The sequence below is a fragment of the Grus americana genome, chromosome 1 (assembly GCF_028858705.1).
Source record: "Grus americana isolate bGruAme1 chromosome 1, bGruAme1.mat, whole genome shotgun sequence".
Lineage (NCBI taxonomy): Eukaryota > Metazoa > Chordata > Aves > Gruiformes > Gruidae > Grus > Grus americana.
This window is the reverse complement of record NC_072852.1, coordinates 13970259-13992571: the sequence shown is the minus strand read 5'-3', so window position 1 is coordinate 13992571 and position 22313 is coordinate 13970259. Positions and strand designations below refer to the sequence as shown.

Here is a 22313-nt window from a genome sequence, read left to right as displayed (position 1 = left end):
AAAACCTTCATCTCACTACTTCAGAGTCAACAAAACGAAGAGTGGTAACATATCTTGTCTAGTACTGTATGTTGAAGCCATCACAGTAACCTAAGACAACCAATCACCACTCACAACACAAAAGAATACTTCAGTTAACTATTTCAGTTTAAAAAAGCCAAAGCCTTATAATCTACCAAAGCTTTGTTTTATCAAGAGTATCAGTTGAAATCTGCAGTTCTTTCTTGATACTTTAAATTTTAAATGCCTTCTGTGACAAGGCCACTTGTCTCATCTGAGGTTTAACAAAGCAAAGAAGCTTCCTGTGGCCACCAATGTAGTGGACACATCGAGGTGTGTGCACAAGGAAAGGTGTTTTTTTGGGTTTTGGGGGGTTTTTGGGGGGGTTTTGGGGGGGTTTTTTTTGGTTTTTTTTTTTTTTTTTTTTTTACACTTGTAGTTTTCCTGATGTTTCTGTGAATCAAGCAAGGCTCAAAGCTGACAGACAAAAAAAGCGACACCAAGCTCCCCTAAACCATAATGAGGCCATGGAGGAGTTGGTCTCAGAAGACCCAAACTGGTGAATTTGCAGCCTTCTTTTCAGCTCATTAGAGAGTGTTGTTTCATTGTTACTTGAAGTCTTAAGGAAAACAGAAATTACTTTTTCAGTTTTAAAATTCAACATTTTTCACATCTCAGATTGTATATCAGAAGAGATGTCCACAAAATTAGTTGTCTTTCCTCAAAATCCTCTTCTTCCATGACATCGCAAAACATTTTTGACAATTGCGATGGTATGCTGTGATTACCATCACTATTGCTGGCCAAAACTACCTCGTTTTCTCGTGTTGTGTAGTTTTTCATGTACTGCTATTTGCTGTTACTATTATGTAAGAGTAGTTTTTAACCAAAGTTTTAGACAGCAGTATCACATATAGTACTATTAACTTGTTGGTAGATTTTAGTTACCTTTTTAAGAGTAATATGGTCAGTTACACAGAATGTGGAAGATAAAAGTTGTCTGTAGTTCACCAAATATGGAGTAAACCTAGCTCTACTGTATATTAAATTTCCCCTTAAGTTCAGTTTCCTATATGTACGCTATAAAATCATCTCTTACCATGGTAGAGAAAAACATTGAAAGATTTTTCATTTCTCAGAAATACTTGAACTTAGGATTTATTCTATTTGAAAAGCCCTTCTTTTGAATTTATACTAATTCCTGTGGGTACAATCCAAATTATTCAAGTGAAATTTGATTCCAAACAGCACCTAAGTCAGACAAGCTTTTGTAGAAATAATCAAAGTATACCTCACCAAACCTGAAGTCTTAAGATTGAAAAAACAAGGTCATGAACATGATATATAAAGATATAATTCAGTCAGTTATTTTGGACACGTAATGTGTAACTTCTGCTTGAAAATTAACCTAAAGAATTTATCAATAGCACCAATAGAATTATAAAAGGAGGAAAGAAAAAAAAAAAAAGCAGCATACTGCAAAGTGCCAATTGAGCAAGCATAACTATTAACCTATTAGGAAATCCCAGACTGTCTTTTTTTTTTAGGGGCGGGGGGGAGGGCTGATATCAGACTCGCTGCTGTCAATATTTCTGCTGGCTTTGGCTATCATCAAAGGTACCTGGACTTCTGACTCCACATTATTTAGTGTTATTGATTTTGTGTTGTTACTGTATGCAATAAGTAAAGGTGAGGTGCTACAAACATAGTAACACTTAGAAATATCAGAGTATTTCTCATCTCCAGAACTGGTATTTAAGTTTTTACACTATATTCCACCACACAATCCCTTTTAAAACACTGATAGAGTGGAGGAGGGTTCTTTGTACCTTTATTGACTGCAAGACACTAGTCCCCTTCTCCGTTTCTATTTTGCAGTTATCACATTCTATTTTCTGAATCTTCACGCAGCCAGTCCCTGATGTTTTGATATCCAAATCTAGAATTAAAAGAGTTTTATTAGCAATAGAATGAGAAGAGTCAGGTCTAGTTAACATAGTACTTGATCACTTTATATAGTAACTACATGTAGTAGGGGGAAAAAAAAAACCCTCAGCTTCTTTGTTACTGAACATTCTTGCAAAGTTTGGCCACATACTTTCAATTGTATGACTAGTCACTATCAACAGTTGACACTGAAAATTTTGTATGCCTATGTATAGCCATTAGCTTTGAGAGAGAACATTATGAGGCAGCAGAGTGACTGTAACCTTTGGCAAGGAATCAGCAGGGTGTGGTCCTTCAGTGACGTTTTATCTTTTTTTTTTTTTAACCCACTCTCAAACTCCACCTCATAGCTACCCTAGTTGCCAATTCTACTAGCAATTCAACCGAGACATTTGGGTACCCTGACAAGGGTTTTGGGGTGGGAAGGTTGGCAGTTGTTTGAGACCACATGTAGAGAAGTCAGATTCACCAGCACAAATACATAGGTCCTGCTTAGACCTACGCTGCTTCAACTAGCAAGCACCATAACGCAAAAACAGGTATGGAAGAGTTTGCATGCGTCATTCTTCCCTAACCTTCTGGAAGGCCTGACTTATCCCCTGGCATGAAGAAGCATGTTTGCCTCTAGTCTGAATCACCTCACCTTATTACTGTTCATTGGCTCCCACAAAGAAAAGCCACCAGGTCTTGTAGATTAACTCTGTTATCAGGAGAGTAATTTATGGGCTCATAGTGCTTCACACAAGTGGAACAGCATTTTTCTGCCACTTGAGCTCACCCCTCAGTTTAAGGAACTGGGAAGAAGTTTGAGAATGTTCACTGTGGGGATTCTGACTATATTAATAATCTTTTATATTCATGACCACCATAACAACTGGCAAAAAATAAAGGCAGGAGAAGAAAAAAGTGGTTTTGTTCTTCTAAGGATAAAAGGCAGAAAGAAGAAAAATTGAACAGGAGTCAGAAGAGTATACTGCAAGACACACAGCTGAAGGACTAAGAGACAGATGCTGAGCCTATTACTCTCAAAAGAAAAAGATTATCTGGAAAAGAAACCTTCATTTAAGCACTTGTGAAAATTTTTCTTTCACCTCCATTATCTGCTAAGGTGACCAGAAATATGAGAAGAATCACAGTATGTACAACAAGCTCTGCCCCAGCGAAATTCTCCAAGTCAGAGCTGTGATACAGCAGAGGCTGAAAATCAGTACTGTCTCATTGCTGCTCAGGACAGATGCTGGAACCATGATGACAGCAGCTTGCAGACCATGAAGACGAGAGACTGAGAGCCCCAACTAACAATGGAGAGAAGTTTTGCCACCTGACAAACCAGGAGAATCTAAGAGGCAGAGCTAAAATATTTTACATCTTTGCTGCAAGAGTGCTACCTTATTGCCACACTAAGCTAAGAGGTTAAATTTAGTGAAGGATGCAGACTGCGTTTGCAGGTAACAGTTCCCCTAAGAAACTGTTACAAGAGGTGAATTGGATAAGCAGGTTTTCCAGAAAGCTGTTTTATTTGCAGGTATTATTTTCTTAGCCTCTTCACAGAAGACTTCCAAGATACTGTGACCAAGATTTTAATCTAACTATAGAGTTTACTTTAAATTTAAGAAACATAAGATAGGCTTTGAGGCATGTAAAAGTACAAAACCTGGCAAACTGGACTGGTGACTATCATCAGAGGCTCAAGGGCCAGCACCACAAGGTTTTATGTTGGTAAAGCCTAGACAGTTTCACCAGACTAAAAATATCTGAGTGGTATCTGAGCTATTTCAATTTGATTGATGCTGATCTACAGGTTTTACTTCTCAGGGAGCAGTTGGATTGTTTATACAGTTCCCAGAGAGACACAAATAGAGGAACTCTCCAAACATCTACGCTTGAAACAGTATGTCCCTGCACAGCACAAGCCTGGAGAGTTTGAAAAGAAAGTAGTATTATGTTTGAAATACAAGCTGTCTTCTCAAAACCGCTCAATTCATCCACTGGAAAACTGCACAGTCCTTGGGAAGATCTACATCCAAGACTTCTGCTATTTTGCTGAGAAGAGAGAGGTCCAAAGGCCAGTTTGCTTGTGCAAATTGGTGAATTCAATCAGCTTGATACCCTCTTGCCCTTACTGCTTCTGTCAAAAGGAGGAAGAGGCTTAAGAGCAGTCAGTTTACCCATGATACCAACTTAATAAGACTTTTATAAGAATAAGGTTAAAGCTTCTGATCCTGCAGGATATATTATGGCCATCATTTGAAAGGTAGATTAATAGTTTAATCCTAGCTGTATCAAAGATGGGTGCCAAAAGAGGACACAGAATTCTGGGGATTCATGTGCATGGTGTTAATAAACACCAGGGATTTCTGGAAACATGTTTTGTGCCTTGATCCTCTGCAGAGTCGCAGCGCTTTGCGAGCCTTGATACAGCAAAAATTGGTAGACAATGAATGGAGTCCCTCTGTCTCACAAATAGGCTTCCTGAAGTAAGGATAAATGACTCCACAAAGAGACAGGCTAAAAGCTGGATAATATTGCTAATGAAATTTGAACAAGCAAGAAGGAACAGGATACAATCCGTTTCAGTGCCAAGGCTCCAAAAATAGCTAGTTTGCTTCCTCCTTAGCAAAGATGAGAGCCAAAGCCAACTTCAGCCACACAAATCTTGAAGAGTACATGAAGATCTTTGAGGTGCAAAGGACTTGCATTGGAAATAAAGGTAGATTGGGAAAAAAAGAACTTTGGTATCAGAAATACCACCTTAAGCTATAATATTTGAAATAGACTGGAGATTTACTTACTTTAAAGTGACTCAGCAACCCTGGACTACTAGAAATCCTTCATGATGATCCACTTCTCTACTCATAAAGGAAGCTTACCAGTAAGTACACATGCATGTAAAATAATTCAGCTCAGGAAAAACTATTTATTGAGGACATCAGATTATAGTATTTGCTACTCTGAGGGTGTAAGTCTGCCATACTTAGGAAGAGACACTGATGATGTTTTTTCCAACTCATTAGTATCTTAAGACTTCAAAAAAATACAGTCAAAAACATTCACATTTGCTTTCCACTAACATTTACAGAAAAAACCCCCAAAACAGAAACAAGCAGTCCCAGTAGCTTAGGTTCTCCCCTCATGTAAGTAGGCAGAAAAACTGTTTAAGTGATACCATAAAATTATGATTTTGATAATTCACAGAAGCATTCAAGCCCATACACTCATTCAGTTCGCTTAGTTCCACAGGAATCTACAGTATTTAGCTCAAAAGCAAAGTGATCTCATGGACTTAAATAAGACTAATGTGGAAGAGTTAAGTTTTCCCAAGGAGAGAACTGATAATAAAAAATAATTTAAAAAAAAATTAAAAAGCTCATACTGGCTTACAAGTGGGCCTAGACCAGGAGTGCTTGATTCTGTACCAGAGGGGACAGAGCTTTGATATTCTACACCACGAATCCGGCCACCACTTCAACACTCACAGTCCTCCTCCTTGACCTTGGCATAGAAGCCTCTGTTCTCTTCACCAGGGTATAATACAGAAAATGCACTGGAACAGTTTGCCAAAGGAGGTTGTGTAGTCTTCATTCTTTTCAATACCAGATGGGATAAAGCCCTGAGCAGCCCCCTCTGACCTTGGAGTTGATCCTGCTTTGAGCAGGACGTTGAACTAAAAACCTTCCAAGATCCCCTCCAACCCAAATTATCCTATGATGCTACTATGTTTTGCTTTAGTACATACATATTATAAGAACCACGTGGTAAGACAGGACACATGATTCTCGAATTCTGGTTCTGCAAGACCTCAGTTGGGTTTACTTCTGAGCACTCAATGTACAGTAACCAGAAATCAAAGAGCTGGTGTCAGGTTTAATTAGCACATGCAGTTTGACATGCCAAGACACAGGGTTCTCTTTATGTGCTAAGCAGACTCCGAGCCTACAGCCACGTGCCTACAACTGTCCCTGGAATAACTAACGTATACATGTGACCTGAAGGAAAATAAATAAGATAGATTTCAATTAATTTCTCTTTAATCTGTCATGTGTGAGGGATAAATGTATCAAAGAGGATTATCAGATTGTGTATGATATTGGAAGACTATACACAGCATAAAACTAGACACTAAAACAGAAATAGAGGATCCTTTAGTACTTGTCCTACTGGGCTGCTTACAAGTTGCCTTTGGTTTAAAATGCACACTTAAACTCATCTAGCATCTTCTGCATATGCTCTTCAGGGTCTAAGGAGTTTCAGCTAACTTTAGATTGGAGCTTATCCAGGAAGCTCAAATTGCCAAAGCTGTTATGAAATGCCACAAGTTCCAAAACCAAGAAAGAAGATAGAATACTGTAAAGACATTCACATCAACTTCTCAGTTTCCTAAAGCTAAGTGACAGAAAGAGAGCTCAGGTAAAACAGTTTAAACAGAATGGAGTTAACGTCCTCCTCATGCATTCAAGGAAGGCCAGAGAAAAGCCAAAGTGCTTGCAGAACAACAACTCTTTCTGGTCTGAGATGTGTTTTTACAAGGGATAAGATTTTTTGCTTATGCAATGATGTTTAATGGATAATTCTTTCCTGAATAAAGAAAAGGAACAACCCAAGCACAAACTACTACTCAGAAAACCCAAAAAACAAACCAGAGCTGAAAGGACACTTAAAGTAGAACCTCACCGGCAAGTAACAATTCTACTTCACCAAGTACAAGAAAGTATTTACATTTTAGGAAATATATCTCTGGATATGCCAGGATAACAACATGAACAGACAATACTAACATCATGCTAATTATGGGGTGACAAACAGCAGCTAGTGGAAGGGGATTATAATCGACAGGCTGTCGATACAACCTGAATTGTATGAGCTTACCAAAATCCAAAGTGGGACAGCTTAGAAACCTACAAACTAATAAAACCTATTTCAAGAAGGAAGACTGTAAAACAGTCTGCAGGACTGGTTGACATTCAGAATATAATAAGAAACTCAAAGACAGTACAAAAGCTAAGTGACTTCTTTTTTTTCCCCCCCATCAATCAGGATTCATTATTGAGGCCTTTGGGAAGGCTTCCCACATTGAAACTCTTCATGAAGGCTGAGGTTCTCCAGATCTTAATACGATGAATTCTAATTCCCGAGAGTAACACATAATTGTCACTCAGAGATCCTGGAGAAACTGAAATATTAAATTATTGACAGCTAAGTAACCAAACACACCAAGTACTAGAGAAATTAAGTACTCGGTGTGTTTGGTTATGATGAAGTAGAGAAATGAAGGGTAATAAACGGGATGCTGTGTTTCGGTTTGATTGTCTGTAATCCTGGGACAGACTCTGTGAACGTACTAAGGACAAGTTAAGGTAATCTTTGCACTTGCCCAGCAAGGGAAAAAAACACTCTGTAAGAATGTAACTGACAATTCTTAGGCAAGAGTCAAACTACAAAAGTCTCTTGGAGAAAGCCCTGCTACATTTCAGTGAAAGAGTTAATGGACATATAGGTAACTGTTGATATGTTTAAGAGAATGAACTTGAATTTTCAGATGTCTTTGACAATATCCTTAATCCTATATTGTCTTTTAGCTATAAGGTATGCATCATCTTCAACACTACATGAATTCAGAAATCAGCACAAATACCAAGGCTGAAAAGTTTAATCAATGACAACGAATTATTCAGACTAGTTAAAAACTCACTGACAAATTGCAGAAAGATCTTGGAATATCACATACTCAAATGATAAAATAGCAGGAATTGAATGGATGGTGTACCTTGTGGGACTCTCTGCCAAGAGGCATGGAGTGTGCCAGGAAGCTCTTGCCCTGACACTCTTTACACTTGTAAGAAGACACTCAGAACAGGGACCCACTGAGGGGCTGAGCTGTATCAGGCTCAGAAAATCCCCTCACTTGAAAACAGCTGACAGCTAAGAGAACACTTAGACAAAATATCATTTATGTTTTTCCTGTTCTTACTCTCCCCTGAGTACCTCTCTATGACTACTGCTGGAGACAGGACAGTGGGCTAGCTGGACTCATGGTACAAATCAGCATGGCCATTCTAACATGGACAAAGTAAAGAACTGAGGGCAGGGAGGGGGAGAATCCCCTGATTTTATTTACAGAATGTTTGTCTCTATATTAGTTGTTAGGAAACAAAAGAGACCATAAGTTGTAGTTAACATATCTTGAGTTATCAACAGTGTAAAAAAAAAAAAGTTATAGGAATGAGCAAAACTCGAAAATGAAAGAGAATGCAGCTATGATAAATCCACTTTTCCATTTTGAATGATATACAGTTCAGGTCCTTCCAAATGAAAACAAGAAAAAACCTCAAAATCAGAAAATGATGTATCAGAACTTAAGGGAGGGGGAGTAGAGAAGATAAAAGGTACAGAATGCCTTTGCTGTAAGGGTTTAGAAAAGTGGTAACCAAGGGAATATAACACCATGCTCTGCAAAAGTCATAGATGACATGTATGAAGCGTAAGTAGAATGGGATTATTCACCATTTCTCATACCATGACTGCAACAGAGCATCAAATGAAATACAGCAGCAGTCTTGAACAACCACTTGAAGCAAACCAAAGATCAGTTTTTTTGGTACACTGAAAAGTTTTTCCAGCATGGTGAAGCTTACTTTGCACTGTATGGGCAAGTGCACAAATCCATAGGGAAAAAAACCCCAACAGATCAATGACTGAACACAAATCTCTCTGGGTCAAGTACTCCCTAAACTCAGCTCACTGATGGGAATTATCCTAGCAAGAAAAGGTTCCTTCCCTAAATTTAGAGCCACTGTCAGTATTTCAGTCCAGCACAGATGTTTATTGGTTTCAGCCACTGCAGCTGCTCTCCCAAGTTGTTTGCAGGTTCTGTACCAGAAACCCTGCACAGATTTTTGCCTTGTGCCCAAAAAGATAATGGGAGACTTGTACTAAAGAAAGGAGCCCTTCTAGGCATTTCATTCACATTGTTACCTTCCAGACTTTTTTGATCCCTGTGGATGGCCACTCAGCATAACAACCATCACAGGAGCTGCCAGGTACAACCACCGTGTTGTGAACAACCCTTGAACTGCAGGTGTGCACAGCACATACTGAGGACTGTTGTCTCCCAGATGAGCTGCAGTTACGTCTCTTCTGCAACACCAGCTGTCACAGCAAAAATAAAAGCGTGCGTTGCAACTACCAGTTGATAGCACAAGTTGCACCATTAACTATTGCTGACAAAAAGGTCAACAAATCATGTATCCAAACTCCTAAGAAGTCAGGAAACACAGAAAAGTATGGGACGTTTTGAACCTCCGTAATTAGAGGGGACACAATGCCATTTCCGAATATCCGCTGCCAACAGCGCTTCCAGCCGAAACAGCAGCACTGCCAGCACGGTCCCCGGTGAGCCCCCGCGGCGGGAGCCATCCCGTCTGCCCTGGGGCCCCATGTGCCAGCATGCCGGAAGGAGAGGGCTGACCGCCGGGCATGCAGCCGCCGCCCCCACCCCCGCTTCACCCACCGAACTTCACGGGCGTCCTGACGTCCACGGCGGTCTTGCTGTCCACGCCGTCCGCGACGATGGCCATCTGCTCCAGCGCCTCGTCGTACTCCACTCGGACGCGGTCCTGCTGCCGGTCGCGGGGAGGGGCGCTGCCGCCGCTGACGGCGACCAACACGCGGTCCGCGCCCGGGTAGCGCTGTGGATCCAGCGGGCGTACGCTCACCTGGCAGGGCAGCCGCACCCGCAGCCGCCCCCGCGGGCTGACCGCCAGCGCCCACTCCTGAAGGGGCTTACGGCCGCCGGCCTCGGCGGAGCTACAGTCGCGGTTTGGGGCGAGCGGCCCCCACCGCCTGCCCGCCGCCCGCACCACCAGAGCCCCCCAGCGCGGGGGCAACGCCTTCATGCTGCTCAGCGGGGCCGCCGGCCCCAGAAGCCTCCTGAGGCGGGACGGGACGGGACAGGGAACCGCTCCTCACGATGAACGGCCGTTAGCCCCGCCTCTGCCCCGCCAGGTCACGTGCCGCGGCTGCACGCGGAGAGAGGCACCGGGGCGGCTGGTAAACAGGCGGCGGCCGCTGGCGCGCGCCCCGACAGCCACAGGCACCAGCCCCGCCTACTCGCCGAAAAGGCTCCTGGGAGTCATAGTTCACCAGCGCGCGGAAGGAACTACAATCGCCCGAAAACGGGCGAACCCGGCCGTACTCATCGGCCTATCAGCGACAGGGGAAGGCGGAGTGTTTCCATGGTCTGTTTCTATTGGGCAGCGGGGCGGGATGCTAGAGCCAATCAGGAGCGAGGGTGAGGGCCGAGGGCGGTTGAGGTAGGCCAAAGGAAGCGAGCCGGCGTCGCCATAGGAACGGGGGACGCCGCTCGGCGAGGTGGGGCCGGCCGCGGCCGCACAGGTAGGACCCTGCGGCGGGCCGGGCGCCGGGGGCTGCGCGGCCGGGAGGGACTTGTCGGGGCCGGGGAGGCAAAACTGCGGCTCCACCGTGGAGGCGGGAAGCGAGCCGGGCCGCGGCTCGGCGTCCCGTCAGTGCTGTTTGAAGAGACCCAGGGGGGCCGGGGCCCACCCTCGCCGCCGGCGTCCCTGGGTGTAGGGAGTCTTCCCTCCGCTCCGTGGGCCCATCCCGTGTGTGATGAAACGAGGTAGCTCCCGGTCCCTGTAGGCCGATAGCGGTGCAGCCCAGCCTTAGTTTTCAACGGAGGAGCCGTGCGGGGTGGGTTTCAGCCTCTCAGCTCCCTGGCGCAGCAGCCTCTGCAGCCGCAGGACTTAACACCTGCAAGGAGGAGGCAGGGAAAAAGAGAGGAATGGGAGGGGGAAATGCAGGGCTTTGGGTGGCAGCCTGGTCTTTGTTATGCTTAAGACTACAGTGAGACTGCGTGTGTTGAAATGTCCTCGGTTAGAGGATGAAGAAGCAGTTTGGCAGATGTGCTAGAAAAACAATTTTGTCAAAAGCGGTATTGCGGGGGTCTGAAATTGCTGTCTGTCAGGATACTACAACTACCTAGCAACAGCTAAAAACATCAGTGTGTTATCGTACTATTCTCATACTAAATCCAAAACACAGCACTATACCAGCAACTAGAAAGAAAATTAACTCTATCCCAGCTGAAACCAGGACAGTCAGTTTGGGTCAGCTGTGCTGGCTGTGTCCCCTCCCAAGAACTTGCCCACCCCCAGCATGCTGGTGGTGATAGGGGAATGTTGGAGGACAGCCTTGATGCTGTGGAGCACTGCTCAGCTGTAGCCAAAACACCAGTGTGTTACCAACACTTTTCTACACAGCACGGCACTATGAGGGCTGCTATGGGGAAAGTTAACTCCATCTCAGCCAGACCCAATTCAACTCCATGTGTTGTTTTTCTTCTTTTCCAAAAATAACCATGCAAGCCATGCAATATGATATTTGGTCATCAGGCTATTTTCATCTCATTAGCCTCATTTCCATTGTTATTACTGTGTCTGGCATTGATTACTAAAGAATCTAAAATGAGGTCTGAGTGTTCCAGAGGAAAGAAGATGGCCCTGGCTTTTTGGTCCATCTGTGATTTTCACTGGAAAGTTTAATAAAGATTCATATTCATCAGTAAAGCCCGTCAAGTTAAGTTATTTCATTGGTTTAAATTATTCAGTCTCAAAAATAATTAACTGAAACACAAAAAGGGCCAGCCTGCCATATGATTGTTTAGTATAAAAAATAGAGTTCTAGGAAGACAAAAATATATCAAGAAATATCTTGGGATGTGATGGGGGATCTTGGGATGTGATGGGGGATAGAGGTTATTTTTTTTCAAGTCTTCAGAAATAGTTGTTTTTTGGAAAAAATACTACAAAATTCTCACTCCTGAGACCAAATACCAAATTTAAATGTTAGATAATTTGTCAGGGACACAGTTACAGACCAGTAAGAATTGTGGTGCAGTGTGCTATAATTCCACTAGATGACATCCAATTCAACAAATAACTCTATTAACCTACTTTTCAAAGGGAATCCCAACTTTGGTTAGGTGGGGCTTACTGCGGCCAACCTTTTCTCCCTGAAGTCAGTGCTGCTGTTCCTTATCATCCTCTCCTACCTCCTCTTAAACATTAGTGCTGCTTTCCCACCGCCCCCTTTTCCTCCAGTATCTTTGACACTCCTTGTGTAGGCAGAGGTATATCAGGTTGGGCTCCGTACTATCCTATGCATCATCTTTAATATTGTTGAGTTTCGCATAAGTGAGAACTTTGTTCAAGTAACCGTTCAAAGATGTTTAAGCCTTTGCTATGTATATATTTCACTGTTTTGTGGTTTGTTTGGTTTTGGATTTTTCATTAGGTACAGTCTAAGCGTACTTATATGGTTAAAAATACTGAAGAAAACAGATAAAAAGTAATTGCTAGGAAGGAGCTCTTTCTCCATACCTATGAAACCTCATGTTTTTAATGTTTTACTTATGCCATCTATATTTTGACTATAATATTGATTCGGTTTCATTTTCATGCTCTTGATTGAATTCCAGCTGATCCCATATCAGCTGGTATGGCATGTGGCTGAATCCAACAGTAAACTGAGATTTATTTTCATCTTTAATTTTCTGACTTGTCATTTGCAGGAAAAGAAAGCGATATCAAATTTATAAATGAAGATTTAATTAGACCTCCAATTTCAAGATGCCTGCATGATTCCTTAATGAATTACAAAGCTTATTAGCCATTTTGCCAGATATTTACTTACAGTGTTGTTGTAAGCCAAAGATTATTCTGTATTTCATGCAAAAGATAACAAAACCTAGACCTTATAAAGTGTTATAAAATAGATTTCAAAGCCAAAGCGTTATTAGAGGTACTTTTAGGCTAAGGTGAGAGAGAGATTTCAAGGCAAGAGGAATTAAATAAAAAGGATATACAAGAGAGTCTGTAGAAGGAATACATTTTTCTAACCTTTATGTTTGGACTTAATCACAGAATAAGATCAGACTGCTTCAAGTACCCACAGGGCAGTCTGCCTGGGCAGGATTAAGTTCACCCATTTGCTATAATTGTAATGAAGAAATAATGTGACTTCACTGCTCAGGAAAACGGGGCCGCCCTGCAGGAGTGTTCTTGCTGGTGTTATGCTCATGCTGAGGCTCCTACCTGTAGATGCAAGAACATTTCAAGTTAATGTCCAGCATTTAGGCAAGATTCACCGCACACAGGGTAGCTACTTATCAATGTTCTTCCGTATCATAAGGCTTAAGCATTTTATAGTCAGGATATTTTTTCCAAGTTTATTAAAAAAATTCTCATGTGTTTCTATTATGAAATATTTGTATTAGACTAGTTCCTTTATTTGTATTTTGTAATTTGTATTTTTTCAGTGATGTATTTCTGAACTGCTTGCTTGAGCCTTCTTAGTTCTCAAGGCGTGCCTAGGTTTCAGTGGGTAGGCAAAGCATGTTTTGTTTATTTTCCCCTTGATATTTTAGTGTGTGTGTAGTGATGAAAACCATTTCTTCTCAGGAATGGCAGAGAGAGGCAGTCTCCAAAGCACACAGTGGTTTGAATTTCAGGGATTTTTTGTCACACTACCAGAAATTTTCTGGGGAAATTAAGTTCCTCACGGAAACCATGTGAAAAGGGAAGTGGCAAATCTCACCATTCACATGCTCCCTATCTTAGCCATATCTAATTAGAACTTCAGCAGATAAAGTCTGTGTGTGGCTCAGGGTGATTCCATCCCACAGACCTGAAAACAAGGGGAAACGATGGAACTTATAACAGAAATTGTTAAGCAGTTTAGGTGTGCAATGTGCCCTCATTTCCCCAAAGTAGTTGTCTATGAGGTTGTACAGTCTAATGAAACAATCCATTCTGAATTACGTGCATATTATAATGCCTTGTTGTACATGATGTAATTTTAATTTTAATGATCATTTAATGTTGGCATAACATTTTTGTTTAAAGGCAAATCTCTTCATGCTGAAGGACAGGCTCTGCCCAGTTAAAATAGGTCTGCTGCTCACAAGACTGTAAGCTTTAACTTTAGGAAAGAAGCATTAGGAAATAAAATTTTAGAGGGTGAAAAGAAGATCACTGTGCGATTGAATAAATCCATGGTATCTCTATGTTATTAGTATTATCTGTAGCTCTCATCTCTTCCCTTCTCCTTGAGGAGGATATGGTAGAACTGGAAAAGTTTTGGAGAAGGATGACAAGGACAGTAGAAGGCAGAGAAGGGCTTCCATGCCAGTGACAGCAGGTAGATTGGCTTCTTCAGTCTAGAAAAAGGATTATCAAATGAAGAGTGTCAGCAAGTTGAGTGCATCCTCAGCAAGTTTGTTGACAACACCAAGCTGTGTGGTGTGGTCAACACGCTGGAGGGAAGGGATGCCATCCAGAGGGACCTTGACAGGCTGGAGAGGTGGGCCTGTGTGAACTGCATGAAGTTCAACAGGGCCAAGTGCAAGATCCTGCATGTGGGTCAGCGGAATCCCAAGCACAGGTACTGGCTGGGTGGGGAGTGGATTGAGAGCAGCCCTGAGGAGAAGGACTTGGGGATATTGATTGATGAGAAGCTCGACATGAGCCGGCAGTGTGCGCTTGCAGCCCAGAAAGCCAACCGTGTCCTGGGCTGCATCAAAAGAGGTGTGACCAGCAGGTCGAGGGAGGTGGTCCTGCCTCTCTACTCTGCTCTTGTGAGACCCCACCTGGAGTACTGTGTCCAGCGCTGGGGGCCCCAGTACAAGAAAGACATGGACCTGTTGGAGTGAGTCCAGAGGAGGCCATGAAGCTGATCGGAGGGCTGGAGCACCTCTCCTATGAGGACAGGCTGAGAGAGTTGGGCTTGTTCAGCCTGGAGAAGAGAAGGCTCCAGGGAGATCTAATTGCAGCTTTCCAGTACCTGAAGGGGCCTACAGGAAAGCTGGAGAGGGACTGTTTATCAGGGAGTGTAGTGACAGGACAAGGGGTAATGGGTTTAAGCTGAAGGAGGGTTGATTTAGATTAGGTGTTAGAAAGAAATTCTTTACTGTGAGGGTGGTGAGGCACTGGAACAGGTTGCCCAGAGAAGCTGTGGATGCCCCCTCCCTGGAAGTGTTGAAGGCCAGGTTGGATGGGGCTTTGGGCAACCTGGTCTAGTGGAGGGTGTCCCTGCCCATGGCAGGGGGTTGGAACTAGGTGATTTTTGAGGTCCCTTCCAACCCAAACCATTCTATTATTTGATGATTCTAAGATACAATGTTAGAAAAAACCTCGTGGCATAGAAAGCTTGTGATTATTCACTGACTCATCCAGTAAAAGAACTAGGTGGCATCAAAGAGCCAGATTCAAAACAAACAAAAAGCACTGGTTACTCACGTGCAGAAACAAAATGTGTAATACAAAAATCTCCATTCCCCTGGATTTTGCAGATGCTGGAAGTTTTGCATGAGTTCAAGGGCAGAGGGAATGGGTTCAGGGAAGCGTCATCACACTTTGACTGTGGATTCTTCTGTCCCTCCCCAGGCATCCAGTGTTGCCTGGAAGTATGCAGAGCTAGATCAGCTTTTGGTCTGCCTAGATATCACCGTTCTAATGTTCCAACTACATTACATAATTTTTCTAACTAATTCAGTGTCAAATGCTAAGTCAGTTACCTTGTTTTCAGAGTAATTTTTATTTTTTAAGATTTCTGTGCAAAAGGAGGTAGCATGAAGATGTAGATCAATATCCTGAGGTTTTGATAGAATATTAGGAAAAATTTCTTTACTGAAAGGGTTGTCAAGCACTGGAACAGGCTGCCCAGGGAAGTGGTGGAGTCACCATCCCTGGAGGTATTTAAAAGACATGTAGATGTGTCGCTTAGGGACATGGTTTAGTGGTACTTGGCAGTGTTAAGTTTATGGTTGAACCCGATGATCTTAAGGGTCTTTCCCAACCTAAACGGTTCTATGGTTCTGTGTCCCACTGTTCAGCTGAGGTTCTGTTCATTGCCTCCCTGCTCTGGGTACTGCCCCGTCTCCTGCCATCCTTGCTGCCTGCAGGCAGATGGCAAGGTGCTCCTTAGCAACTTCCAGAAAAATTAGCAAATTTAGCTCATAACATTGATTGAAATTATTTAGACTTTCTTAGCTGATTTGGCCTGAGAAAATAGTCATAAAGCTGTTCCTCTTGCAGATCAGTGTTGAGGAGGAAGGTATCTCCTCCTACAAGAGAATGAAATAATACGTAACATCCATGAATGGAGCTGGCTGTGGAAGGAGATCTGTGTCTATGGCTTCAGCTCAACTTAATGTGAATTTACACCTATTTGTTTAAATTTGGCTAAACCTTAGACCTGTGTTGTGTTAAACAAAAGAATCTCTTGTGAGTTGGAGCGTTCACGTGTCAGTCTACACCAATTTAACTAACCCAGCTTTAAGTGAAACAGATCAGATTTGTGTGGCAACAAAGAATGAGGGAGAGCCTATATTAAGAAATCGTTGATTTCCATCAGGAAGGAGGGTAGCACACATGTCAGTGTATAATGTACCATCTATAAATCCAGTTGTGAACCTGCATGTAATACTACTAGTTAGCTGATTCCATAAACTTTTCCACTGTAGTTAGTCAGACTACTTACACAAATAATTGCTCATTGTTTTAATTGACTTCACAGACTTCCCAGTCTGGCCTGATGTTATCGGACTGAAATTATAAATTACTTTAAATATGCGTTCATACAAAAGTTTTAATAAAACAATTGAAAAGACACTATTTTAACACTTACTATTCAACATACAATTGTTTTCCCTCCAGCAATAGTAGTGTAAATACTTTTTCCCCCTTTGTGTTTAAATTTAAAAATGCATGTCCAAGTTGGGCTTGAAGGATAAGACTGTATAACTGGTATCAGAATGTTACTGATGCATTTCTGAACCTGAATATTTTTCTAATTATTGGCTCAATATTGGGGCCAGTTCTGTTTAATATCCTTATCAATGATCTGGACAAGGCGATCGAGTGCACCCTCAGTAAGTTAGCAGGTGACACCAAGCTGGGCATGAGTGTTGATCTGCTTGAGGGCAGGAAGGCTTCGTAAGAGCGATCTGGACAGGCTGGATCCATGGGCCAAGGCCAACTGTATGAGGTTCAACAAGGCCAAGTGCCAGGTCCTACACTTGGCAGGCAACCCCAGGCAACGCTACAGGCTTGGGGAAGAGTGGCTGGAAAGCTGCCTGACGGAAAAGGACCTGGGGGCGTTGGTCGACATCTGGCTGAATGTGAGCCAGCAGTGTGCCCAGGTGGCCAACAGCATGCTGGGTTGTATCAGACAGAGTGTGGCCAGCAGCACTAGGAAGTTATCGTCCCCTTGTACTCAGCACTGGTGAGGCCGCACCAGTGTTCAGTGTTGTTTTGGGCCCCTCACTACAAGACAGACATTGAGGTGCTGGAGCGTGTCCCAAGAAGGGCAACAAAGCTGGTGAAGGGTCTGGAGCACAAGTCTTACAAGGAGCGGCTGAGGGAACTGGGGTTGTTTAGCCTGGAGAAAAGGAGGCTGAGGGGAGACCTGATCGCTCTCTACAACTACCTGAAAGGAGGTTGTAGCCAGGCGGCTGTTGGTCTCTTCTCCCAAGTAACAAGTGATAGGATGAGAGGAAATGGCCTCAGGTTGCTCCAGGGGAGGTTTAGATTGGATATTAGGAAAAATTTCTTCACCAAAAGGGTTGTCAATCATTGGAACAGGCTGCCAAGGGAAGTGGTGGAGTCACCATGCCTGGAGGTATTTAAAAGATGTGTAGATTTGGTGCTTAGGGACATGCTTTAGTGGTGGACTTGGCAGCATTAAGTTAATGGCTGGACTTGATGATCCTAAAGGTCTTTTCCAACCTAAATGATTCTAAGATTCTGATTTTATAAATGCAAGGGATTTAGATAAAGTTTAAAGGGGTTATGTTAATGAAGTCAATCACTTGAAGTGTAGTTCTCTCAATATAGATTTTTATAAATTTTGTGTCTTCTTAATTAGTCTAGTTGATGCATCTTCATACATGGAGGTGCATCTCTTCATGTTCATAGTGAAATTTTGCTACTTTTTGCATCCATCACTCTAGAAAGAGTCAATGCATCTAAGTGTTACCCATCTGGATTCTGCACTGACTTGTGTATGAACATTGCTCTTTGCTAGAGAGATACTGAAGTAAAGATGCTGGCATTACTCTTGGGAATCTGAGTTCAGACTTTTATTATTATTGCTGTCCTGAAGCTGTTTCACAAGGCAGTTCTCAGCCTGATTTGACCCAGGTTCCAAAACAGATTTGCAATTCCCTTTCTTTGCAATTCTGTATGTTGGATCAAGGCTGTGATATTATTTGCAGTTCTACATTTTGAAAACATCCATATTTGTTGCACTATTCTGCAAATTTAGAAATCATGCCAACTTTCATTTTTATTTGAATTAGACTGTTTGTTTATTAGATACTGCAAAAATACAATTTTTCCACTTTGATTTTGAACTTTATATATCCAATTTTGTATAAGCTGAATTTTAAATTTAATTATGTAGTAGGCAATTGAAGAATGCTAAATGTATTTTAATGTCCCATAATCGTACATATCTTTTGTTACAGTCTGTTCCCTTCCGTCTTAAAAGGGAGTGGAGGCTAGCACTTATCCCTCCAGCCAAGGCTGGCTAATTGTTTTCCTGTGTCTCAGCTGTTTATACTTGTGTCTTAAACATAATACTATAAACTTTTCAGATTCAGAAGATTGTTTTTGCTTCTCTCCCTGCCCAGCAAATTGGAGTCTTGGCAAGGACTCTTTTGTACTACTGTACTGCAAGGAAGTAAAAAAATACATTTTTTTTGACTAGTGTCAACTGTATGTTTCACATACGCTATTGACAAAAAGCCTACACCCATGAAGCTCTCGGTTTTTGGCATTGATCTGCTTAGAGTTTCTGCCACTGTGCTTTTCCCTCTGTCTCAATTCTTCCAATATGTTTAGAGGAACAAATAAAGCAGCAGCAGCCATAAACATGAAATGCATACACTAAAATATTCAGCAGTTCTTTATAGATGAAAAACATTTATAAATGTGTATACATGTTTATGTACAGTATTTCAGAGTTTTTTTTCTTGGCCTCTATGATGTTTACAGTTGTTTCACAATGTTTTGACTCCTCCAGGAGAGATCATGAAATTGTTTTGGTTTTGGGTTTTTTTCATAAACAAATACAGCCACTGAAATCTCTCTAAAAGTCAAAATGTTCCTGAAGTAATTCCAAACAGCACTGAAGAAAGTCATAAAGTTGCCAGTTTAAATTTCACTACCTTTGTAGACAAGTGACTTTTCAAAAGGTGAATACACACAACACAACGTTTTTATACCCATTTTCCCACCACAATTATAAAAAGAAATTATATTTCTCTTAACTGTCAGCTTTCTGACTTTGGAATGCAGAATTACTCTGGTTGTTTCAGTGGAGAAACCTGGTATATACTATTGAAATATTCTCAAAAATTCTTCATTTTATTAGTTTTAATTTTTATTGCCCTTGATTTGTAATAAAAAGCTCTCTTTTAAAATAAAAAAAAAATCTCCCATATGTTGTATGAAAGGCTGAATGATGTCAAGACTGACTAATTTGAGGTGGGTTCTGCATCTTTGGCAGCTGATAAGGGTTTTATAATGACTTGGTCCTGCAGCAGAATACAATGTTCTCTGTATAGCAGTTATTCTGCATAATAGTTAATCTAAAAAGATCTGTGACTTTCAGGTGAATGCTTGCAGAAGTTGGCAATCTTTCTCCCAAATTTTTGAAATCACTAAAATACTGTGATACTGATTTGTCCTTTCACTTCACCTACGGCCAACTTTAGTGCACTTGTGAAGGAATTCTTAAATTCCTCCATGTATGCTCTGTCTCCATTTTCAGCTGTGCTTTGCTCTACAAATACTCTATGGCTCCCCTTACTATGTCATGGCAAGATTTCTGTGTGTCTTGGAAGTCCTCCTTCCCCTCTTTTCCCTCTGTAAGATGCTTTTTGCCTCTCTCTAGTCATCCCACATCTCTTATCTCTTTCTCCTGAAATGTTTGTGTCTTGTTTCATGCTGTCTTCATGCAAAAGGTCAATATTTTAAACCTCTTTGAATATACAAAACTCTTAAGATACTATTATGCCAGAAGATGTTTTTGGCAGCTACTCATTGGCATTTGATATAATGACAAGTATTGACCTGATGGACATAGCTTCTTATCAGGGTACCAGGAGCATTGTCTCCCCTTGTATTCCACCTCCCATTTCCCGCTTCCATCTTGGCATTTTCACACATCTCAGACAGTTCCGATGATTGATACCTGGGAACATAATTCTCAGGTGCTGGACTGAAATGGTAAGCACAAAGTGAAGTTACATGAAGTTATAGTAACTTGATGACATTAGGTCTCATCTTGCTCAGAAGTAATTAATACATGTCCTTGATCTAGCTGTTCCTAATACAAGAATGTTACAGATTTCTATTCCTAAATGAGAGCTATGAAAATGGGATTTTCTCAAATATAATTGTAAGGAAGTTATCTTTTCCAACAACCCTACTTGTTCCAACTTCCCTTTATTTCTCTGTGTAGTTATTAAAAAACTGCATTACCTAATTTGAAAAAGAGCTTTCTTCAGAGTAAAACTTATACCAAAGCTAAGGTTATAAAACTTGGATTTTAACCTCTTATAAAGCTCCCTATTTTGGTGAAGAAAACAGGGATCCCACACTGCACTAGGGATCAAAATGCAGTTTGAATCCTGTGAATTTTATTAATACTTTTGAATTAGTTCACTTGTATGTTTTTCAGGATCATATTATTTTAGCAAAGGTCTCAGATACTAAAAATGTAACCTGTACATAACTGAAATGTTAGTACTACGTAAGGGCTCTGACATGAGGAGACCTCAGAATGATTATTTTTTCCAGTATTTTTCTACCTCCTATTCTCAGATATTATATCATGTTCTCTCATTTATATGGTTTTGGGGTTTATTTGTTGGTTTTGGTTTTGTTTTGGTTTTTAAGTATGACCATGCAATGACTTACAGATATGAATAATCATACTACTCACCCAAGTTAGACCACTTCTTGTCCTTAAGATCTCTATGTTCTGTGAAGAGATTCCTTTTCTATGCAATTACTCCCTGCAGGGTCAAGGGACACAGTGAAGGGTGGGCTTATGTTGGATGGGGAGAAGGAAAAACACATTGTCAGATTGGTTTTATGGAAATGACAGAGGAAAGTTCATAGCAGCTGTACCTAATGGAGCCCCATCCACTTGGGGATTTCCTTTGTAAAGACCTGCCTGAAGGCTGGAGTCCTCATGTAACAGATTCTCAAAACTCAGCTGGTCAAAGCCCTAAGCTACTCAATTTAGTTTTGAAGTTAGCCCTGTTTTGAGCAGGAGATTAGACAGATGACCCCAGAGTCCTTTTCCAGCCTAAATCTATTATTCAATGCTTGTTCTTTATGAAATATTGTTTTGCACATTGTCTAACATATATGTGATGGTAACATAGTCAAGTATTAGAAAATTTTAAAAATACTCAATAATTGAGTGATAGTGCAGCCTCTTACAAGTCTTTCATCAAGTTATAATTATAGACCCAGCCAGCTTGCTCACATTGTGACTTTTATTGTTTGAATGTGGGTGTCTCATGTCAATGTTGTTGTTTTTACACTATGTATTTATCTTTCACAGTCATATATATCCCAGGATCCAGTTAACTGTATTTTAGTATTTTTTGTTACTTCCTAGAACTTCAAACAATGAGTCAGGCTGGTGAAGAAAGTTCCAGTTCCAGTGACACAGAATTGGAAATTGAGAAGGAACAACCAATCTGTGCTCTAGCTCCAACTGTTTATAGCCGAGATGAAGGATCCACTGATGTAACAGCAAGCCCTGCATTTCAGTGTTTAGATGAGGTACCATGTATCCCAGCTTTCTCTATCTATAACTGCATATTGTGTGCAAATCAAACTGAAATGTATATTTTGTTGTTAGTAATTGAAGGTTGTTACCTTTGGCTATCTGTGGCTTCCCTATTTCTTCTCTGATTTTTTTTCTAAGTGGTAAGAACATTTTGTGAAGCAGAAACATACACATAACGTAACATTCTTGCTGGGGATGGCATGCTTAATAGATAACCACATTCTTTTTTTCAGTGATCATGGCCTTAAGGGGAATGATAATAGAGACGTCTTGTTTTTATAGTATTCTAGCTATAGAGGTAATTGCATCATGATTTTTAGAAAGACTCAATAGCTGCAGTAACAATCCAAGGTAAGTGGCTCCTGAGGCACTAATAACTGATGATGATAGAGGAAACCTCTTGGAACTCAGTTTCTTTTGCAGAATTTTCTGTGTTATGGAAACTTTTAGAGAGAGTTTAGAAGTTAATATATCTAATACAT

The 22313-nt window shown here is 41.4% G+C and overlaps 2 protein-coding genes across 6 annotated transcripts in view; one reads left to right on the top strand and one right to left on the bottom strand.

Annotated features, from left to right (window-relative positions):
- Nucleotides 1-10034, bottom strand: part of FAM185A (family with sequence similarity 185 member A) — a 50498-nt gene extending 40464 nt beyond the window's left edge. The window contains exons 1-2 of one of the 2 annotated variants that reach the window (XM_054801049.1): nucleotides 9455-10034; nucleotides 1830-1939 (exon numbers count right to left, since the gene is read on the bottom strand). In XM_054801049.1, the coding sequence (XP_054657024.1) occupies nucleotides 1830-1939; nucleotides 9455-9839 (495 nt within the window). In that variant the 5' untranslated portion in view covers nucleotides 9840-10034. The remainder of the gene's footprint in view (nucleotides 1-1829; nucleotides 1940-9454) is intronic. The other variant, XM_054801044.1, reaches the window with a different exon arrangement.
- Nucleotides 10035-10283: 249 nt separating this feature from the next.
- The window catches only part of CCDC146 (coiled-coil domain containing 146), an 84073-nt gene continuing 72043 nt past the window's right edge, over nucleotides 10284-22313 (top strand). For 2 of the 4 annotated variants that reach the window (XM_054817496.1, XM_054817486.1), the window contains exons 1-2: nucleotides 10284-10338; nucleotides 21658-21824. In XM_054817496.1, coding sequence (XP_054673471.1) covers nucleotides 21669-21824 — 156 coding nt within the window. In that variant the 5' untranslated portion in view covers nucleotides 10284-10338; nucleotides 21658-21668. Of the gene's footprint in view, nucleotides 10339-21657; nucleotides 21825-22313 lie in introns of those variants that run through there. The other 2 variants (XM_054817525.1, XM_054817507.1) reach the window with 2 other exon arrangements.